We start from the raw sequence: 24,279 nt of genomic DNA on the forward strand, positions 1-24,279 counted from the left end.
CGGTCATCTCCTGACCTAGATTGGTGTGATCTGATTCACATATATGTTTCTGCTGATAAATTGAATCTGAAAGACTATTCCGTACCTTTGGACAGCAGGTTTTTTGGAAATGTCATTATTTCATATGGGTCCAGTAACATACATCTTCATAGCTGGACTCTATCAAGTCAGGTTTACTGTATGCTTTGAGAAACAGTACAGATTTATACATTTTGAAGAGAGGCAATTTTCACAGGGAGAATGCCACTGATGTACACCAGTCCAGCTCAAGTATTAAGTTGGCTCTGAGAGCCAAGCAGGTGGTGCTCAAAACAAGCTTTTCCATTCAGTAGCAGGTACCTCTCATTCCCTAAAATTCTGCAGCATGTTTTGATTTTTATTTCTCTCTGAATGTGTTTTGCATGCAGTCTGCGTAACATGGCAGAAGAGAGGGGACAGAATAAACCTTTAATTTAACCTAGTCATTACCACCTTAGAGAAAGGAAATAGTGCATTTTTAAGCTACACTTTGGAGCTCATTAGCCACACCGGGATTTCAGTTCACTAGTTTTAGAGGACATGTTGCATGTTCTGAAAGTGGTACTGGCTGTTTAGGATTTGTACTCACTAGTCTGGTAATGAATATTCTTGAAACCTTGTTTTGTTAGGAAATAAAACAATAGATGCAGTTGAGAATATGAACTACTTGGTCCTAAAGCCTCAGTCTACATACAGTTCCTAAAAGAAATAGCTTTGAAAATTCTTTGAAATACACTGTTAGTTATAATTAGGTTTTAATGTATAAAACAGCTGAGTAATTTAAATGTTTGGAAAAGAAAACAGTCTTTCCTAGAGCTTATGAAGTGTTAAGTCTATTTCTTAGAATGATTAACCACAAATCCTGATTTCAAACATGAGCATCTACTAACATATGCTCTCCTCAGCTGACACTGTGAGATCATACAGTTTTATCAAAGTAATATTCCAGGGCCCGATTCTGATATTAAATCCCCATTCCCCACCTGCCCCTTGAGTAAGTGCCTTGGTTCTACAAAAGCAAGTTTACTTCCTCCTCTTAAAAAAGACTGAAATAAGGATTAAGATCTGTTCACGATGCATTTTAGTCTACTGAATGACACAAGTTAGATTTGTAGGTACAGGACACAGATCATGATATTCCCACTGGAAACTGAAAAAAACAAAACAAAACAAAACCCAGAGAACTAGTAACATCCAAGGATAATACAATACTCATTCACTTAAAGAAAAATTTTTAGTAGCAAATGCGTGTTAGGAAGACAGATGAAGTACAGCCAGGATAGCATAAAGCATGCTTCTCGGTAAGAATGCCCCAAATAACGTCCCATTTTAGAGAAGTGACTACGACAAAAGAAAATGTAATTTAGTTTTGAACACATTGCAAATAAGTAAGTAGATCTAGTTATTTGGAAAGCCCTTCAAGATCCTACGGCTTTAGTAGAACTTAAAGGGCGAAATTAAAGAACAGAAGAAAAACTTAGACAAGATGAATCGAGAGAGAAGCAGCGGCAAAAGCAGTGGAAAAAAAAACAGGTCCAGGGAAAGTACTGGTCTACTTTATTACAGAATCACAGAATGTCAAGGGTTGGAAGGGACCTCAAAAGATCATCTAGTTCAACCCCCCTGCCAGAGCAGGACCACCTAGAGTAGGTCACACAGGAATGCCTCCAGACATTCTTTATTATTCTAATAATAGAGAGTCATCAACAGAATATCTGCATGCACTAACATCTAATTTGAGCATCCTGAATTCTGACCCTGATTTCCAGGGATGGCATCTATATATTTAAAAAAAAAAAGATACTTAAATTGCTCATTACTAGAAATAGATTGATTTGCATGAGAAAGGTGCAGAGTTAGATTCCCATTTAATTTACAAATACTAAGATCATGAAAGGAAGTCTCAAAGTCCTAACCCCCAAGCTAACATTTCCCTCCTGCTGGTAACAGTGGCCACAGCAAAGAGGCAGTTTAAGTGTGCCCAGCAGAAAATGAACAAGAGCTTAGTAGATGAGCATGAGAACTCGCAATCCTGTTCGGTATTCAGACAACCAAACAGAGAAATATCCAAGTGGGAAACACCATCAACAGTGAAAGGCCGAACTTCATTTATGTTCATCTGAGCACCTGACAACAGTCAGAAACTGGGAACTGTTCAGTTGAAGTGGAAGGATCTGCCTATGTGGAGCCACTTCCAAAGCTGCGGTCATGCTCAACTTTTCTATTTCTCATTAGCTTTCAGCAAAACTTGCTGGTATGCACGGTCAGCTACTTCATTTATTGTTAAGTATGTGAATGTAAAGCAACCAAAGAAACCTAAGTTTACCCTGGTACAGAAGCTAATCGCCAGAGCAATCCCACACGGTATATGTTGGGCAGAAGAGATGATGGCTGATATTCTGCAGTCAGCACATTTTGAACTGCTTGCTGGTTTTCGGTTTTGAATTATTTACTAAATACTAACTTTAGCCACGGTTTGGTTTTTTTGGGGGGTGGGGGTGAGTGGATGGTGTTAAATTTAATATAAGCAAATTACCAAGGTATTAGAAAACCAGCAACTAGTTTAGCTGATGCTTTAGAGAATAGCTCAGAAAACTAAATTATTGGTTTTGCATACTTCCAGCTCTATGCCAAACATTAGGTTGTCCAAATTGTCTTTGTCCCCTGAACGCTACATGTGAAAACTCTTACGTTTGTGTTCTAACACTTTATCTAAGCACAGTTGCTTATATAGTTAAGAGCAACCTTAGTGTTCTTCAAAACCATAGTATGAAGTACAAGATCAGCCTTTGTTTTGAAAGTAAGAGTTTGTTTTACCCAAGGCGGAAGCTTGTGAAGTTCTAGGACCTTCAGCCGCTAATCTCTCTATCATCTATAGGTGTCTAATATGTTTCCTTGTTTTAACTTACTGAATGTTTACAGCAGCCAAAATGCATTTCTTTAACACAACTAAAACATTGTCTCTGATCACCCTGGACTCTCAGAAAGTTCAAAAGCAAGACCAAATTTTGAAGGTTGGCTTAAAGATTAAGCATGAGCTGTTGCTGTGTCTGAAGCGATACACTTCAGGAGGCAAACAACCCCCCCACTGCTGGCTGCGGTCTCCCACCACCCCCAGCAGCTCCTGCGTGTTCTTTCCACCAGACAAATCGCAGAGGAGAAGGAGCAAACCCCCTTCATGGACTCACCATCCTTTTCTAGTCACATTCACTATGCATTGCATTAGAAAATCGTAACGGTGTTAAAATATTTTGGCAGGATTTGTTATGGCCAGATCACTCACTTCCTTTGGGACACACAAAGCCTCCTCTGGCAATCAAACAGCCCAAATGTCAGCAAATCCTATAGAACAGAAAACGATCTGTCAATGTGAAGCCTAAATGAATCTCCAATTAAACAAAACAAAACTTATAACATAAAAATGCACATACAGAGAAAAGAAACAACCTAGAAATGTTCACTTTTTATTAAAGTTGGGGGTTTTCCCCCCCTCCCCCCCCCCCCAACTTTGTAACAGCATTACAATGTATTCATCACAAGGTGCTATTAGAGCACAAGCTCACTCCACGTCTTACCAATTCACGGACAGATTAGAGGGCACATTAATAACATAGTTAATATGAAGTGTTTAGAGCCTTTACGTCGGTGACAAATACGACTCAGCCAAATTTCCTGACCATTGAGGCCACGGAGGAACAATTTGGTAGATTTCATCAACAGTTCTAATTATGTTCCTGTCAAGTTGAGAACAAAGTAATCCATAACTGGGGGGCTGCTCGGAGACAGTGCCACGCGAGAGTAATTTATGCCCAAGACACAGGGCCCTCGCTGTAGTTAGTGTGCACAACGCTTGACTAACAAGTGGGTTCACAAAAAGGAATTTATTAGGGGAAACACAGCCCTCCAGCTTCAAGCAGCTCATCATGTGCAGGCTTAGGAGGAGTTATGAGGCAAAGTCTTCTTGTTTATACAATCATCCGAAGTCCACGCTGGCCTCAGCAGGTTTTAAAACATGGGATTTCAGACCAAAGCATGGCACAGCCTTCTCTCTGAGCAAGGCAAGCCTGCAGCCAAGGCCAGGATGCAACCCAGCGCTTTTAAAAAACATTTCAGTCCTTGGGACACTGGCAGCACCACTCAGAGGCTGAGCAGTACCGATGCCCTTTTGTGATCCTATAAATAACACACTAATGAAAGATGCAAAGGGATTATTAGTAACAGTAAACTAAAATGTCACAATACACGATGCATTTCTTACTGCAGTCCAACTGGGAAACAAGCTGAGAAAGGGAAGGGGAGGGGGGGTAAACGGGGGAGAAGCTGTCATGTAATTTTGAGTCATTTTCCACTGTGATCTATATTGGGATGCAGCTTCTATCCTTTCAAACAGGATCATTTTATATATATTACAATCTTGCTGCATTTCAGAAAAAGGTAGGAATGTTTCCCTAGTGCTACGAGAAGTGCAAAGCCTGACAGTGGTCGTTCAGGACCAGCTACTTGCATAAGTAGTAAGATGTTAGAGAAAGTAAAATGATGCATTTCAAATGTAATTAAGAACAGTATCTGTAAACACAGAGAAAAATAACATTAGCAAAATTAGATTAATATGATAAACACAAAACGCTTAATGGGTTTTAAAGCATAGTTTTCCAAAGGTAGCTGTGGGCATATGCTGCTGCCAGAAGTTTTGGATTTTTATTTAACAAGACGAGAAACACAGAACTTAAAAAAAAGAAAATCATTTTACAGGCCTTTCTTTGATAGTGAAGAAACAAGCTTATAAAAGTCTTATCAGCTAACCAAAGCAGCAGCCTGCTTTAGCAGACTGAACATCAATTCAAATAAGGGGAATGTTCAAACCAAGGACCTGTTTCAGAGACCAGCTTGCCATACGGCCCCGGGAAGGTTGCCTTCATCACCTATGTTTCCCACCGGTAGAATGGGTCCAAGGGTGTGAAAGCAAGGACATTGTCCCCATGTGACATATATCTTATGAACAGATTTTGTACTGTCTTCACTGAACTATCGGTTTTACTTCACCTTTTAAATACTAGTTGAACACTGGCACAGAGTGAATGCAGACCATGGTTGTGGAGCACCATATCAAAACCCCAAGCTTCTCCTTTCACACTCTACTAAGGTTTCTTATGCAAATTTTCTTGAACCTGTAAATTCTCTGCTGTCAAGTTTAGAGAATTTCCCAGCACTTAGCAAGTGGGACAGTACTAGTATTGTGTGACCAAAGCTTCACGGAATTATGATTACTTAGACTCTTTGCATCCAATGATAAAAATAAAAAATAAAAAAATACACTTTACAAGCATTGGTGGCTCAAGCTTCACAAGGAGGCAAAGAGACAATCCCATTCTGCAGATGTGAAAAGGGAAACTTCTCTGGTAAATCAGACAGAGGGTAATTCAGAAGCCCAGCGATGCCTGGATGTTATAATTCCCAGATTCATGAGTCAGTCACAAGACACGCTTCCTTTCCTGGTGAAATGTCATGCTGCCGCATGCTTCTGTTACAGAACACATCTTAACCAAGTGTAGCAAAAGCATGATGATCCCATTAAGTATCTAACATCTAATACCTTGTGAAAACTAATTTAGTGCTTTATCAAATCTCTAGTTTGTATGTAGAGCATAAACTGGCTACATTTGCTAATAGGACAGATTGACCCATCCCATATATTATCAAACCACATCAAAGTCTGCTGGAGGACATAGCCTTGGCTACTTATTATCCCTTGCATTAACTCGCTCACTCGCTACTCAACCAATACATTTTCCTGTAATACATCTGTCATGATTTTGCAGAGAAATCAGCAATTCTGAACAGTGCAGCAGTTAGAGACAGATAACAGGACTAAACCCATCATGGTCGCCTGGCTTTCCAGTCTACTGGTAATTGGCACAGACGGAAGCCCTTAGAGCTAGACTTGCACAACTGCTGGGCCCCAGAGATTCGGCCTCTTAGTTAGATTTTTATTTTTAGAGCTTTAGTCATTCACATGATTTCTTCATGATTTATTACACAGAAGAGAGAAATAAAGTTAGATGCCAACACCTTAAGATTTACAAGATTTATTATTTTTTTTTTTAGCAGAAAAAGGGCATCTTATGCAAGAGAACACATGGCTTACTAATCAGGGAAAGTGTGCTAGAATATTACTACTAATAATGTTTGCAACATTAGATCAAATGAGAATATTTTTCCTGGTTTAGATGCCATGCAATCGTATTCCCACATATGCTACAATTAGGGTCTTATTTGTGACACTGTATAATGAATTATATGTCTGAAGCCATGCTTCTAACTGTCTGGGAACTTGCATATATGGCTAATAGAGGTTTTGTGTATGTTTTGTTGTTTTGTTTTTAGATCACAGTTGCTACTATTTTCTGTTAGAGTTTGCCTTTGGACTTGGAAATCCTGAACCATTGTACAGGGGTCTCTTACTGACCTTTTCTGACATTTGACTACCTATCATCACCATAACCCAGAACCTAGTGCTAGAATAGTTAAAAAAAAAAAAAAAGCCAAAACGTACTTTCTCTCCAAAAAGAAACCAAATCCACTCAATGGAAATAAAAGATGCCTCTCTCACTTTATGTATGCTGTGTACAGTTCTGAAATGTAATTATATCCATCGTACAACCCTAATCATTCCCATTTAATTCTATTGCTTCATTTCTTTTCCCTTTGTACAGTTTCTCAAGCACTGTCATCTTTTCCCTTATAAATTCTGGCCCTTTGTATCTTTAAACATTCATATAAACAAGTGAAAGACATACGGGGGAGGATGTAGGGGTACTATCAGAAGTTTTGTAGTTTCTTAGTGATCCCAGACCCCAGTAATGATGGGTCATTTTTAATTCAAGGAATATTAAAAACTGCTTACAGCCCAGCTCTGGTTTAGCATTACCAAGTCAGGCAGGCTGATACAGAGTCTTCTACTGAATAAAACTTCTAAGAAGTAAACTTCTAGCCAGGGTGAATAAATTAGATAAAAATAAACAACCTACAAAAAAAAAAAAAAAAGTGGGCAGTGAGTTAAAACATCACAATTCTACGCTACTGAATCGAACTGCAAGTCTTTGGAGCTTTATCCCCCCCCCCCTTCCTTTCCCTCTGTATTTTTCTTCTGTTTTTATGTCGAAATCACAGGAACTACGCAGCCTCGCAAGGCTGTAATCACTCAGCAGGAACCTGGCACAAGCACAATGCAACCACCAGCCAGGCAGCAGGAAAATGAAGGAAATCTCTCTCTCCCTCCCCCCTAGGTTTCTTAAAAGGGGCTCGGCGTGAATGAATCTTCCCGGTAGCCACCAACAATTTCTTATTCCTTCCGAGCAATCATCAATTTCAGCATCAAGTGGTTTAGTGGCTCTACAACTGGTAGTGGCAGGGGAGTAAGCCCAGCATGCAAACGTTTTGGCTAATTTAAAACCCTTGTGCTGCCGAATCAAACATGACAAGACAACAGTAAAAAGAGAGGCTATTATCCCAAATGAGAGTCGGCGGATGGCTGAAATTGGCTTGAGTGGCAGAGACAAAAGAGGTGGAAGGAGCAGGGACAACCAGGCATGATAATACCAAACACAGTACACACTTTCTCCCCCACCCCCAGTGCATTCACACATATCGCTACCTAGAGGAAAAAAGCCACATTTCTGAGTTTCAAGGCCAGGCAAAAAAAAATACACTTAACATGATTCAAAATAAATTAGTACTTGGTAAAGTATCTGCCCCATGGGTACAGAGAAACTTACCTTACAAGAGACATCGTCCTTTCCATAGAAGCCCTTACACTCCAAAGAATAAAACTGTCATTTCCTACCTGAATTCATGTCCTGCTGCCCAAAGTTCTTTACTGTAAGTTGAGGATTCGAATCACCGATTTAGGATAGAGTAACCTTAAAATGAGAATGATCTGTAGTGTGGCTACTGGTGAATCACTGCTGTACACACAGAGCTCACCAAGCACCCAGATCTCAAAAGAACTGCTGGTGAGAAATAGTGGAGGGCAGAGGAATTAATTTTGCAAGGCATTTGGGAGACCACAAGCAGACTGATGATGTTCAGAGCCATGAACCCTGGTGATGGCTTGCAGCTCACAGAATGATGACCTGTGGGATCACTGGAGAGCAAGCAAGTTGTCTTTTGCAAGATTAACAATTTAAAAGTGCTGAAATTAATTTTGTTTAATAGCTGTGGGTGCAGACTCCTTACAAAGTAGGTTGCAAGGTCAGCAAGCCTCCTAAAGCCTTTTAAAATGCAGCCTTTTTATAGGGACAGTAGATTTAGGGTGGCTTAGGGCTTAAAGATCTAAAAAGCAAAAGAAGTGCAAGAGGTCACTTCCTACCACTTCCAAATCTTGGGTGAAGACACATTCTCCATTTCACTTCTCACTCTGTAACATAGTTATTGGTACATTCAAAGCTACTTGAGGCAGTATGGGTTTCTTAGGGTAGGCAAGGTGAAAAAAAAGACATTAAAATCAAATAGGAGAACCAGATCAACCAGTACATAAGCATGCTCATCAGAAACATGGTGAAGCATGCCTACCTGGGCTGCAAAGAGGTGGTGGAAAGAAAGAAAAAACATCCTTGTCATCATTCAGAAGCAGCTCACCTGTGATTCACATCTGCCTCCTTATACAAGACCGTTACACTCTAAATTACTGTACTGTACAACGTTTCAAGGAACAGCTGGGCTTAATGGTGAAACCCAAATCAACTATTTAAAAGACACTTGCTCAGCTTCACGCCCTAGTACATGAGAGCTATCACTCACAACATATCAAAACATGTTGACTAGTACTCCCTTACAGGATACTTTTTCCCACATTTTTAGCAACAGCATCCGACTAATTGCACAGGTAAAGTTCATACCGAGTGCAAGTTTGTGAAATAGAAATAGGGCATTTGTTTTGCACCACAATTAATCAACGTTGCCTTGAAAAGTACTCGCATTTTTTGTGGTTGGGCCTGTGTGAAATGTGGACTCATGAATTCAAGCAGGAGTCCAACTCCTAAAAAGTATGCATCCTAATGCACAAAACATTTGGTATTTATGCATATCCACCCCGTCTTGCAAACACACCTTCCCAGGGAACAGAGAAGCCCAGTTGAGGATATGATCATGACGGATACAGTGCCTGGGTTTGTCTCATCCTGCCCACTACTTTTAAATCATTTTTCCCCCCAATGCGAAGGAAACTGTGCCAAGGAAAACCAAAAATAGTAACATGCCAAGCAGTAGACATGCAAGCTGCTGATACACAGCCTACCCTGGGATGGGTAAGCATCACTGAATGGAGAAACCTGTGCCACTTGACCATATAGGCAAGCAGACACACTTCAGCCACTTCAGGCGGGCAGCCTGGATGAAAGAAGCGTGTTGTCCTCCATAACGAAACTTAGTTGCTATGAATCTGCAGATGGAGGGGGCCATTTCCCTGGCAATGGGGTAACTGATGGACATTAGAAAGGACAAAACTAATTCTGCTGCGAGCTTGTCGCTGACAGTGGCCGAAGTGAACACACCAGACATTCTTCTCTGCCCCTTCCAGAGGGAGTTTGAACAAAGAAAGGAGCCCCTGGGAAATACTGAAGACACCACAAGAAAATCATTTTAGATGTCTATTAATACTGCCACTGAATACTCTGTGCTTTCAGGCTGACATATGCTGCTGTATGTGCTGTTTGTTTTGGGTTTTTTTTTGTCTCAAAGTTGAATTCGTAGCCTCATGCAGCACTCCAAGAAAAGCCTAGTTCACAGTTCAGCAAGGCACTGCTTAAAAGGCAAGCCTGATACAGGTCCTTAGGGCATCTCATCCATCCTGTGTGTGGATGGCATTCTCCACCAAGGGACCCCATTAGGAAGGAAGGGCAGACTGAAATCCTAACCCAAGCAGCCTGAAACACCACCGGCATACTGGTATAGCAGCGATGGATGAGACTCCATTTGTCTTCAAAACATGGGAAGCCAATATATCTGCTTCACTGCAAACTCAACTTACTTCTCAACCTTGTAGTGTACTTAAAGCTAAAACATAGATCAGCTTTCTGTCCGGGGACAAGGCAGGAGAGAAGTGTCACCCAAGACTCCAATTAAACAGATTGCAAGTGACGCACTTCCAATGCAACTCCATACAGCAAAACACTGTGAGATACACTCTCTGTGTTTAAAAATCAATTGCCCAGGAAGGCATCACCACAAGCTACAAAAGGTTTCCTTTCCCCTCCATGCAGTGGAATAACTCAGAAGCATCTTATTCTAGCCCAAAGCTTGCTTGAAAACGCAGTTGCTGTAGGAACGCTACCAATAGTGGAGATACCACAGATCCTACTCTCCCCTAAAGAAGGTTAGGCCCTTCCAAGAAGGAAGCAAGAATATGTTTGTTCTGTGGCCAAAGTAATCAACCTATATTGCTTTACATTTCTTTTTTTCCATAAAATAGCTTGATATCGGTGTTGAACAAGCTGAGTTGTAAGAGTAGTACTTACCTGGAAGTCTCTAAGATAAACTTAGGTCTGGCAGAAGTAGATACAGCTTCAGTCACCTCAGGAAAGGTGATTCTGTTCATACTAGGCTTGAACATGGCCAAACAAGCTTCCTTCAACACCGCTTGTTAAAATATTTGAGCTTAAGTAGGTCTAATTCCCTCATGGATAGTATATAAGTATACATCTTTGGACTTCTCTTTGCACGTTAGTAAAGCAAGTATGTACCGTTACAGCACGAACTCACATTCTTCATCCATCGTGGGAGTTTCAAGAACATAGAAATCCAAATACTGTAATACGAAACATGCTTGGTAGAAAAGCATTATATTTTTGAAAGCTGGTCTCCTGATAGGGCTCTTATTTACAGTTCAGCAGTATCTATTGTTCCAAGTGAGATCCGGCTGCGCCAGGAGCTGTACAAGCGCAAAGACAGAAGACCACCGTGACCAATACATACTGCAATTCAAAGAGACCAGCCAGAGAACTGCTGGGAATTGAATGCACATGTTTCTTGTGCTCCAGACAGAAGCCTAAACCTAAAGGTTATCCTGTCCCAGTGTAGCACCGTATCACCTCTATCACCTCTAGCGCCAATTAGGCTGACCAGAACTGTATATATCTACCTGCCTATTCAATTCCTATCAGGAAGAAAAAAGAAAGAAAAAGAAGGAGGGGGGGGGGGGGGGGGAAGAGTGATCAAGGTCAGGCAGTTATGAGCCACACACCTTGTATGACTAACAGCAACCTCACACAGACCTAAACCCCCAACCCAACACCAGAAACCCTGCCTCCTCCTGCTCAGTGCCCAACTAATTGTTAGTAAGTCTGCTCACTCCAAACACCAGACCAGTTCTCTTCCTTTCTGCGTTCAAGATCACAAAACCATCTCCCACCAAAAGCCTTCTTATGTGTCTGTTTATTATCTCTGTAAATCCAGCAAGAAGGCTAACCTAGGTGTTCTGCTAATCTACAAAACCTAATTAGCGTGGACCAAAGATGAGGACAGCTATATTCTCTGACACAATCAGAAAGCTCACTAGGTGTCGTCTTAAGTGACTGTAAAAACCATATGGATGTGATATCTAATGAGACTGTACCAAACCTCCTACTTACACTCCTTGCCTCAAAGTTTCGCCTTTTTTTTTTCCCTAGAGAGCAGACTTTGAATTGGTCCAGGCCAGCAGGAGAGTGGGAGAAATGCAAGAACCACCCTCTGCAGTCCAGTTCTTGGCATCAAACATTTCTCATGAAACAAAGATGCTGACTCAAAACCTTGTTTTTCCTCAACCTCTGAAGTTCTAAAGACCTCTCAAAAAGGAAGCAGCAGTGAAACATTAAGTCCAACCACCCCCTCACCATTGCTCTGCCTCAGCAGTTCTTCCTGCCCACGGTACGGCACTATTTTTGAATGACTTGCAAAAAAGAGGGGAGAAAGAAAATCTGGGAAAATAAAACCAAGATCTTGGCAGAAAACAAAAGAAAGGAGACCTAAGTCAGCCAGCCTCAGCTGCAAAATGATATCTTTGAGCTTCTGCCTCTGTGTGACTGACACAGGTGAAAAGAGCTTGCTCTTTCTCTAAAACACCAAAAATAACAGATTCTGTCACTGATTTTTGATGAGTGCATATAAATAGACAAATAGTGGGTACTAATCTTACTAAAATCATTGCCATACCCAGGATTATTAAGCATCAGTTCCAGAAGAAATATCAAGCCTTGGTCAGAAAACCTAATGTTACTCTCTTCACCTCACCATCTTCACTCCTAACAACCACGAGGCCAAGAGACACCACGCCATAAGCCATAGTAAGACTCAAATGAATCTGATGCTCGTTGCAATGACCAGAAAAGTGGGAAAGCTTACTATTTTCACTGGGAGGGGAAGTCTTCCAGTCACCTTTGAACTTTTGTCTTTGCCACTGGGACAAATGCATTCAGCATCAGAAAGAGAAGCACTAGGGGGGTTTTTATGATGCAGTACAAGAAAAAAAAAAAAAAAAAAAAAAAGAAAAAAGCTGCTGTGATATACCCTGTTCCTATTCTGGTAATAATGTAATTTTTTTGATATAAAGCCTCCTTCTGTCAGAAAGACTGTCCCCTATTTTCAACAGGGTTTTAGGTCTAGTCCATGTAGAGATTTCCAAACCAGCTGTTACTGTAGCACCAGAACACATTAAGAACATTGAGCAAATTAATCAAAGCACCCTGATTCATAAAAATAAAATAAAATAACTAAGAAAACCTGGAGCCCAAGAAGCAAACAGGGCAGTAAACACTGAATTAATTTTTCTGTCTCTTTTCCCTCAGGCACATAGAGCACTCATTAGGGAACAGTCCAAAGGAGCTGAGGAAACTCATTACCAATACGGCAAAGTAGGGTCAGGGGGCCATTTGGGGGTTTGGTTTTTTTTCTATCTTTCCCTTTCATACAGAGACACAGCACGAAGAGACTTTTGGGACCTGACTGTGTTATGGAGCAGGAACAACGTGCCTCCAGCCCCGGTCCGCAAACCATTCCATCAGCAGAAGTCTCCGGCAGGTCGGAGACGGACTAACTTTTCCAAGGTATTAACTTAATTCAACATCTTTTAATTTAAACGCCCCACATTGAATTGACATTTCCCTTTTTTAATGCAAGCTAAGATTGATGAAAAATACCACTTATCTACATTAAGGGTCAAAATATCCAGCAAAAGAAGCCTCTGGTTCAGCGCGTCAGAGCAAAGTCAGTCTTACATAATCCGGGGACCAGAACGCGGATCACATTCTGATGATCCAATTAATGGTGGGATACTTTGCAATCAGCCAGGAAGCAAGGCCCCTAACAGATTGTGGGGCTGTAACATCAATTTCTTAAGTGCATTTAAAGGATTACAAATGTTAGTCCTGGCTTGAGATTGAAACACCTATTGAGGTGCTCTGAACCACATTACAGTAATTGGGTACCTGAATTAATGCCATTTCTTCTGATGGGTGAGTTGAATACATTGGAATTACGGATTTCTTTTGCTGTGTTTCACTTTCAGCCTTTTTTTTTTTTTTTTTTTCCTTCCTCAGAAGGTAAATCTGAGGCAGAATATCTCTTTTTATCTAGATAGCTTTAATTACAGCCCTGAGGCACCCAAGTACTGTCCTAATTTTACCTTCTGCATTGTTTGGGTACATTTCCTGGGTTTTTTTGCTTATTGTTTTACCATGCAATGACATTAAGATAGGAATAAAATTATTTTTTCTTGAAGCTTCAGGGGGAAAGGGGAATAGGCTGCTGAGAGACAGAGAGAGAAAAGTCTTTCTTTTCCTTCCCATATCCTTCTTCCACTATGTAAACCTTTTTATGCATGCACCAGATACCATTTGCAGTGTCTTACACCTCTAGAGAGCTAGAACTAGGGCTGCCTCAATTAGTCTTCTATTCCTTCTGAGGTCAGTTCAAGTAAAGGTCTCAATCACATCAAATTGGCAAGAATGCTAACTACTTGAGTATTTCAGACCTTACAGGGTTCAGCTAAAGAGCTTAAAAAACATGTAGCTGGTTTCAAGCCTATTCGGTGAATATACAGCATAAAGCCATACGTGTGTGCCAGAGACTAAACTTACTCACCTGGTGTATGAAATGTTTAAAAATCTAAAATAGATTAGGGCATAGGTTGGTTTCTAGGGCTTTTCAGACAGGCACTGTCTCAGACTGCAGTACACAGCATATAGGACATACGCATTTTCCTCTTGTATCATATGAGTTTTGATAATTAGAGTTATAACAGGGAATTCCAGTCATTTTTTGTCCTCAGCATATGTGGCACTGACATTTCAGCGACCTCGTCAGTGATTTCTCACTTGCAGCTAACTGGAATGTATACAACCATGATATAATGCTCATGCTGTGAAAAAAGGGCTGGGAAATGGAGCATGGTATTCCAAATATTCCAGTCTACTCTGTACATTTCATTTATCTGGTTACAGCACATCAAGTTTAGATATTGTTTTAATTACTCAGTTTTCCAAGGTCTATCAGTAATTGAAGTTATAAATATGCATGCAAGTATATACACACACACAGGTATTTTATATTTCATATATTACTAATCCTTTCTGAGGTGTTCCAACTTTTTGTGCTATATTCAGGATTCTCTAAGAAACTGTGATGCTACAGTGATTCTGCTTTAATTTTGGTTTTGCTTAAGATAACTGTAAACAGCAAAGACACAGGAGCTATTTATCTTCATTGCTGGTTAAGAGGAAATCGTAGTGTATACCTTAGGGGAGCTAAGGAAGCTCAATGATTTAACTGGCATATGAAGGAAAGAGACAGCTTCTAATTCAGTAATACAACTTTCTGACGCTCAGGAAAAAAAGCTGTTTGCATGGTTTGGTCAGCTAGCCTTTTACACTTAACTATTTTATTTCATTATTTATTTCCTACCACATAAGAAACATCAGGTTTAGAAAAGGTCACTGGGGACCATTCAGCTGTGCTCCTTGTTTCTCTTGAATGGTTTTGAATGTTCCTTAATTTCCCAACCCCATTAATGTGGGATATTCCTAGAGTTTAGAAATAACCCTTCTGAAACACAATAAAACCTACAAACTACCTCCACATAAGAGACTAATAATCAGAGAACAGACATAGCTTCATTGTAAGGGCCATACGATGAAGCAGGGCATAAGGATTTTCAAAAAGTATCTTGCAAATCTTAATTCAAATTTCAGAGCAGTTTTTGACTCATTAGATCATGCTTGCTGAAATGATTTACATACAGATAATGAAAATGCAGACCCCAAGGACTAGTTAGCTGTTTAGCAGTGTATACATTTCATACAACCATTTCCATACATCTAGTTTTAAATTCATTAACAAAAATTAATTGCTACCCACTGGTCTACATTGCACAGCAGGCAGCTTCAACACACTTCCTAAATTACTGCTTTCTATCACTCCTCCAGTAATGCTACAGACAAGTCAAACTTTGCTGTCTTGAAAGCATTGACTACCAATTTGTAGCAAAGCTCATATTTACTATAGTTAGTGAGAATTAACAACTGAGCTTCAGGAAATATTTGTCTTTTTTTAATATCTCAGTAACATTTTGGAATAACAGAAAACTTTCTCCCTCTCCACTTTTGGCAACGGCAGCGTGATGCCCTTAGGACTCCACCGCAGAGACACCAGCAATAATAGCTCCAACACGCTCAGAAAGCACTGACCTCCCTAACTTTCATTTTGGACCTGATCCAAAGTTTACTGAAGTCAGAACGAGACTTTGCATTAGCTTCAGTATTCTGTAGTTCAGCCCTTCCAGTTCTATTCGCCCCCTGCCCCGCCCCCGCCCCCCCAACTGAGCTTTGCTGTATGAGCATTAACTAGTTGTTATTGTTGTGGCACGTTCAGCACGAAGCACCTAGCGATAACGCCATTCAAACGCCTGCCTGCTTTTTTATGGCTTGAGTAAGGAGAAAAAAAAAAGTTATTTTTCATAAGTAATTAACAGAAATTGGTCTTGGATTTTTACAGATGAGTAATGATTTCAGCCCCGAGTGGAGGCTAAGCTTCACTTTCTACTAATAACATTTAATGGATAAAAAATAAAAAAGTCTTTCTACACTCTTTCCATCATATTTCCCAAATATTTACACAGTACACCTCAGGTTTGAAATAAGCCAGGGAGAACTAATGCATTGTTTACACTTGGAATCCGAGGTGGCCCCGTCCCAGCAGGGCAGTACAATGTGCTGTATCTTTCCCTTCTCAGTACTTATCTTAATCTTAATAACTAGCCAGACAACTGACTCCAGAGTCCTGGGCTTATCGACTGGAATTCGTCACATGCACACAAGAGAAGACAAGAAATGCATTATATAACAATGCCATACAAATCATTATCTTTCAATATTTAAAAGTATGTATTCAAAGTCTGATATGAAACCATTTTGGTTGAACTCAATTCCACTGGTTGTTATTAAATTTGATAGCAAATGAACAAAAATACACTTGTAACGTATTTATCTGCAAAAGAGTTTATTTGCAACAGATCAAAAGGCTGCTTCTTACTGCATTTTAGTTACTGCTATCAAATGCAATCTGCTTTTTAAACATGCTTTGATATGGGAAGACTATTTTCAAAACAGGTTAACAGGAAATATTTTTTTCTTTTTTCTGAGTCTCCTAAGTACCAAGAAATACCCAGAGCATGAACAGAAAGTCTGTTGCACCCTCACTGTAGGTCTACAACATGATTTCTTTGAAACAAGTTTTATGAGCAACAGGAAAGCCATTTCAACTGCATCCACGAGGCACTTAGCCCACGCTTTCAAAATAGGTCTGAATTTTGGTTCTGGTGTCTCACACTAAATGGCATTTTTCACCAGGAGGCAGAGACATCTGTGAACCACAGCATCAGGGGTACTCTGCTGCAAGGCTGGTCTCCTGCAAGGGTTTTCATGTCTTTCTCTGCACTTCCACGGTAAGAAGTGCTTGAGTATATGTGCACCGTGGTGGGCGGGGGGAGTAGAAGCACATTGAGAATAATGATTAGGAGCCCACTCCTGCAGAAAGATGGAAGGGACAACGATTTTGAGGAGAGACCCCGTCAGTAGTCCCTCTCCATTTGCCTGCAGAAGAGTAAGGGAGAAGACAGATACCTGACACAGTGACATTATTAACATGCACTTGAAGCAGGCTTATATGAAATAAATATGGGTTAACAAAGATGCTGTAAATTCATTCCTCTCATCTGCTTACTTTGTTCTAACCCAGCCTATAAAGCATTACTCATGCTAAGTATTAACACCCTCAGCAATGAGATTTACATGGTGTAAGACACTGGCATCATGCTCAAAAAGGCTGTCACTGCTAGTGCCAGCTTTTCCCAAATTTCTCTTCCACATCAAAAACTTTTGAAGTATACCCTAGGCCAATCCTTGTGTTAATTCACAAACCACAGTAAATCAATTAGTTAATCAATCCCATCAGGCAATCAATTAACATGAACTAAGAAATCCCTGAGCAGACATATTCTCATGTGAACAAAGGTCACCCACCGGGGCCTTTATATGTCTGTTCACATTAGTTTAAGCCCAGGTTTAGAAGGAGAAATTTTCCCGTGATAACAGTTCTTTGTATCGATGTGTCAGCACAGACACCTAGTCTCCTTGTATGTCTGGAAGAGATCGTCTGTATTTTTACTCATGTAATAACTAGAGGCCACTTTCAGAAGAGGGAATCTGAGATTTGTACTCTGATGTGGCAAGAGACAAGACCTCTTTCAGTGCCAACAGATGGACTTTGCACCAGGCTTTTTAACAGTACCAGAACAAAAGAAGAAACTGGGCTTTCAAGCACGCACCTTAAAAATTTCAAGTGCGAGCAAATTTGCCATCACCCCAAAATGTTTGACCCATGTTGCAAAGCCAATTATTGAACCCATTTGCTAGGGTCAGGTTCAGTCTCAGTAAGAGTTGGGAGAAACATGTTTTGAATGACTAAAGAAACACTTGCTCTGTTATGCTTGTGATTCCACTTTCTTTCTAATCACAACTCTTAAATAATTAAATTAATTAATAATATTTTATAGTCATGTGGTAGTTACCACTTAGAAATAATCCACAATTCAGTAACAAATCCCCACTCAGTCAGATTTGCAACAGACCTGCAACTAAGTAGATGAGATTACCTCTGTACATCAACTGCGGAAACTGAATTTTTGGGGTCGGAGAAAGAAAAGTCACTGGTGCACACAAGGGTCCACATACAGTTCATAGTAAAGCAGAAGCTTCAGCTGAGGCAAACGTGGTGTGTAACTCGAATTCTGTGAAATAACATCTTATAGAGTCAGGCCTGCAGACTTCTACTTGGTCACCATCGCTACTTATTTGGATATGGTTGCACTGTGGGGTTGCTCATCAGCATAACTGTTCTTGCAGGTAATTAAGGTATGTAGCACACAGTCTTATTTACCTCCAAAATCTGCAGTAAGCTCAATGTTCCTTCTGCAGCACCTTTCTTCCACTAAAGGGATTGTACATTTAAAAGCAAACGGTATCAAATAAAAGCTGGCATGGCTTTTCTAATCCCAGCCAAAGTCAGGGAAAGCAAGATGCCTGGAACAGTGGAGAATTGGCCTAACTTGGGATAGGGGCGAAAAAAATGCAAAGGTATGAAAATGTATTCAACAATGCTCTTGGTGCTCAGATCCAGCGGTGACAGGGCTATAAGCAGATGCATTAGGCTGAAAATATATCAAGGTTAGATTAAGCTGCAGAGTTTCCATTTTATTAATGGTCTTCAATCTGACTCCTTAATAAAATGGAAACCATTTGTAAAATTCTGATCAGAATCCACACCTAGCTTTCAAATGCTTGCAACCTTTGCGAATATTCAGGAACAGATTTTAGAAAGCGCATGCCTAAAAATGAAAGAGAGAAGGGAATGAGAAGGAGAAAATGACTTGAGGTGAATCAGACCTTGAAGTCAATTATATAAACTGTAAGTTAGGCTAAATGAAGAAAACATTGAGACAGCATGGGTTTTTTGCTTAGATCACAGAGATACTATGCTGGACCACTGCAGCATCTGCCACCGTGGTGTAACTAGAAGAGTATATATCTAAGATGTCTATATTTAAGTATTATCCCCAATGGCATATTGGAGCCACTGGAGCGTTGCTTGGAACTTGAAAGCCCAGGTGGCCAATAGGCTGAAGGAGGAGTGGGAGCTGCAATTAATGCAATGCTGTATTGCTATTAAGTCATTCAAGTTTCCTCTCACCTGCTGGCAGAGAACAGGAGAAAGAAAGGTTTTACCTAACAGCTACTGGAGAAGGAAGTGTCGCTGGATAAAATAAAGGTGACAGGAAAAGAAATTGCCTAGAAAAACCACCCCTCAGCTGCATCTCTCATGTAGAAGGCAGTCTGTATAGAAAGAAGTTAAAGTTCAGACTTCTAGCATAAAAAGAAGTTGAAACTCATATTTAGAGCTATGCAACAATTTAATTTAATAGTAAACCTGCCAGAAGTGGGGGAAAAAAAAAAAAAAATCTCACAGCTGCTTATGCTGTGCTGCTGCACTTCTGGTATCTGAAACCTGAAGAAAAAAAAAATCTTAAAGGAAGCATTATTCAGATATGGCAGTCTGAATTAACTGACTGTAGGTTATACACAGATGTTTGAAATAACTTCAACTAGGCTTTTTCTCTGGTGAGTGGTTGGCTTCAAAGAAAAAGGAACACCCAAGTTCTCCATTTTAGCCTTCAGAGGGCGAGAATCTCATCACACAAATCTCCAAGCAGGATCAGGATGTTCGAAAAAAAACATACAAGGAGAAGAGCAGAGCATCATCCACACTGACTTACAACCTTCAGTAAGGAGAACAGTTGCATTTTCCAAGGCCATGGCCTTTGTTAGCAAGTAGAGGCTTTTCCTAACACTTGAACCTGATGACGTCTATACTAATAAAGCTTACATCCATAATGAAGCATGAGAGCTTCCTCTGGGAAAGGCCCAGAGCTATCAGGAAGGACAACATGGTACTGTAACAAATTAAAAGTCTGTTTCTCTCCCTTTGACTTTGATATCTACTTGGATGACATTTGCAGCACTGATGGGGACAACTGTACAAAAGAAGAACCTTGATTAGTCTAGCCAGTAGCAAGTAATCTATTATCCTAGGAGACAAATCTGGAAATTTTTAGTGAAACTAGACACTGTCACTTCACCTTATACCTTAGGCTCACGGTGACCCCAACAGAAAATATGGAATATATTTATTCAGACTAACTGAACAATTTCTATAGGTGACACCTCCATCTGTTCTTTACAAGGTATTTCTCTGTGTGCTCACAGATTACCTGGTAAATACAACTAGAATGTCACGTAAGCACAAGCGACTTCTCTATACAGCATGCCAAATATTTGGGGTTTTGACCTAGGACAAAACAGGTGGGTTAAGACAAAAGCCTACATATAGTTACAGAAATGCTACTGTTCTATAATCTGTGTTCCTACAAAACTGGTTCCTCATAATCTACATAAAACAGCCTTCTCACACATGTTGGGCCTTCCTACCCTTTGGCATTTTGACAGTGTGAGAATCACCTAGACAGATAGAACATTTAGGCTGAGACCTTCTTGAAATCAGGTGCACACCAAAGTCTGAAGGTGTCAGGTCATAGGCTTCTACGCAAATCTTTTGTCACTGCTACTTGAAGTTATGTTGAGTAATAAGATAGCACAGCAAAACTGATAAATTCAGGTGAAGTTCACCACAAAAAAAAACAAAAAACAAACACCAACACAAAAATAACAAAAGACAGTACCCATCTCTGAACCAAACTAGCCAAGTGAGTCAATATCTTGAAGCTTTTTGGGGGACTCCAGCTAGACTTAAACCACGCGCTTTGTACCATCTCATACTGAAAGAGAAGGTATTCAGCAAGGTGCTAATCCAAGCAACACAGAAACTAGCAGTTTATTTAAAACAAAACTTGATCCTTATTGGGAACCAAGATATTTGAAGCACACACAAGTAAAACTAATTTAACCTTTGAAAAGTTATCTCCGGAGGGAAGAATAGAAATCCCTTTATAAGATTTTTAAGCACTGCAATTATTGACGAGGACTATATTACTTCAGTTTTCTCTGATCAGAAAAAAAAGCAAAGCCACAGGAGACATCAGCAGCTGTCAGGCTGTTTTCCAACTGCAATGAGGTAGTTTACAGTGGGCTTGTGCCAGTCTCTTAAGACCCAGTTAAGAAGCCTTTTTAAAATGCCTTAAAAAGCCAACTCATACATTAATCAAGTTGAGCCCTCATCCATACTTACTGCAATACATCAATTACCATGTCTTTTTTTTTATTTTAATAAATTCCAGTTGACAGCAGACACCTTATTAAGGCTCACTAAAATGATACAATAAGTAAAAGGCTATTAATATTGCTTTTTTTCCCTGCTGCTATTGTCTTGCTGCACTGGTCTGCAAACAAATTCAGGCTGCATTACAATTAATGCCAATGGAACTCCTTCTAACGACTTCCAGCTTGCTAATTTTTTACGCTAATAATAAAAAAAAGGCATTGCTATGCAAGAACGGCCCCCTTTTATCATGCTCGCATGGCACACTAGAGAGCTCCTGCCATTGTTCACATGAAAGACAATTAAACCCAGGAACATCAAACCCAAAAATGACAATCTGCTAACCAGCACTGGGTATTGCTGAATTCTTTTCTCTATTTTCTGAACTGATAGAAAACAATTCTCTAAAGACTTTTCCCTCCCCCATGCCCACCCTTTGGAAAAAAAAAAGTTTGAAAAATACCCTCGCTGATTTATGCATCTCTGCTCAGAATTTATTAACTGTCTCGGGCCAATTTCACTCTCACACATTTATTTCCTCCAGGTTTGATTTCTGGACACATTTCAAGAAATGCAACAATATTGTCCACATGGTTTCGTATTTAAAAATAAACACAATTTTTTTTCCATGGTTCATGTTTTCTGAAACACAATATAAAATGCCAAAGGCAGGAGGATAAAGCTGGTGGGGTAACAAGTTTATTTCTCCCAGTCTTCTAGGGAGAAGGATGTAGAGTGAAAGGGGTCATAAGGTTTGCTGAAAATTAAGTACATTCACGATGTTAGTTTAGATTAGTTTAGAGTCAAGGTAATTGCTATTAAAGGTGTTTTCATCTATGCTTTCTGGCATGGAGGTTAAGACCCAGTTTTATAGCAATATTTTCAGATTTGCACCTGGAATACATCTTTCTTTTACCTTTTTTTTTTTTAATCAACTGTGGTTTTGAACCACATGCATTTATATAGACACACAACATTGTAGGCATGGACAATTATACCACTTTGTACCTCTGTAAATGACTTTTGGCCAGGAGTTTCAAGACATTTCAGTATTCATTAATTCTTACAAGTTCTTTGATAAGTAGGTGTTTTTATATCTGTTTTACAGGTAAGTAAATCATGTGACAGAAAGGTTAAGTGATGTTTCTAAGACCATGATGGTGTAATACAAGTGGCAGTAATACAAGTACAGCCCCTGTCACCATGAAGATACCTCAGAAACTTTGACAACTCTTCAGCTCAATGTTAACACTGAAAAAAATACTTAAGATGCATCCTTACCAAGGATCTTACTTGTCTAACTTCAAGGACACCCATAAGTCCTGCTTGGCTTTCGTTCAACTCCAGTTGTCCTGATCAGAAGCACTTCCTTAGCCTAAGTCTATATACGTCCCAGCAACTTGGGCCCCAGTCCAGTCACTTTATCGTACATCACAGTACATATGTACTTATGGCAAGAAATTCAAGAAATTAGAACTGCAATAAATAACCATTTTTTTATTCTAAAATATTCATATTATTGGCACATCAGTGAGTGTATGTATGTGCATGTTATATACATGATGTTAAGAAATAATTGGTAACTTGTTGATTGCTAGTGATTGACATGAGTAATGAGAGGCAAAGCTTTGGCTGGAGGATACAAGTCGTATTTAGTACCAAATCATAGAATTATGAATAAATACCAGACCTTATAAACATGCACAGGTAGAAGGAATTTATGTTTTTAACAAGAAACCGGGAAATTTCCATGTACCTTTTGCCATACAAAAATTATTTCCTACCCCCTCAGGCTGAGGAACATCAGACCTTAAACCTGTCATCCGATCAGGGCTGAACATTTCCAGGCCTCTGCTTCAGACCAAAGAAGTTGCGGTAAATTCTACATTTGGGAGAAAAGAACATTTTTGTGTTGTTGTTTAATAGCCACTGAGAGCTGTGGAGTGTTAAGAACATACCCCAGGAAAGATGAATTAGTAGGAAGTGGCCAAAAGAGGCCATAAAATGTGCATTATAAATGCAATTCATCACATAACTGTGCAATTTGTCAAATGGATATTGTACCTTGCATAGTGTCTTTTGGGACAGAAGCAAAAGAAAAAGGCCTGGGAGATAACGGTTCTATTCCTGGTTCTGCTACTGGTTTTTTTTTGTTTTTTTTTTGACCTTGGAGAAGGCTTTTTAGCCAAAATATTTGGCCTGTTTTCTACTTCTGTTATTGCACATCCAACTTCATTTTGATTAGGCTCATAGTGGCACTTCTAAAACTGCAGTATCCTGAAAACAGAGAACTAGGAGACACCTGACACAGAAATCTGATTTTTCATGTGTCTGTTAGCATAGGGGATGAAACTACACGTCTTTGTGCATAAAACACGGAATATAAAGCTAACATCTTAGAAGAAGTTTTACAAGAATTAACTTTATATTCGCACAGATGTGATTAAATAGGTATGGAAGTATTTCATCGTTCAGCTAAAACGACCCTAAAATAATTGCTACCGAAATAGCACAAAGTGGAACATGGTGCAACACTATGAAGTCATTGAAATCAATAACTGCCAGACATAACCCAGTCTGCTAAAACAGCTATGCAGCCTGAATCAGCTGTCCAGAACTGCTATCAGTCAATGGGTCAGATATTTGCTAGATATTAAATACCTTCTTAGCCATTAAACAGGGAGCTGAACTATGCGAACATCAAGCACATGATCCTTGCCTATTGGCCCTGGAAAAGGAAACTTTTGGTTGTGGCCACACAAGGTAGAAAGCCTGTGGTGCTTCCTAGACTGGATGTATGTGGGTGGCTTCAGAAGCAAGGACAGAGAAACCTCCTAGAAGCAGCTCTGCTGCTTTAAGATGGTGTTGCCCTCCACTGTTGGCTAGCAGGGTCTCAGTGCAGCC

General features: G+C 39.9%; 1 protein-coding gene across 1 annotated transcript in view; it reads right to left on the minus strand.

Moving 5' to 3' along the window:
* Positions 1-24,279, minus strand: part of ESRRG (estrogen related receptor gamma) — a 371,798-nt gene that overhangs the window by 228,582 nt on the left and 118,937 nt on the right. The window contains exon 3 of the mRNA XM_086460629.1: positions 3,302-3,360. Coding sequence (XP_086316755.1) covers positions 3,302-3,360 — 59 coding nt within the window. The remainder of the gene's footprint in view (positions 1-3,301; positions 3,361-24,279) is intronic.

The sequence above is a fragment of the Leptosomus discolor genome, chromosome 2 (genome assembly GCF_034619465.1).
Source record: "Leptosomus discolor isolate bLepDis1 chromosome 2, bLepDis1.hap2, whole genome shotgun sequence".
Classification (NCBI taxonomy): Eukaryota; Metazoa; Chordata; class Aves; order Leptosomiformes; family Leptosomidae; genus Leptosomus; species Leptosomus discolor.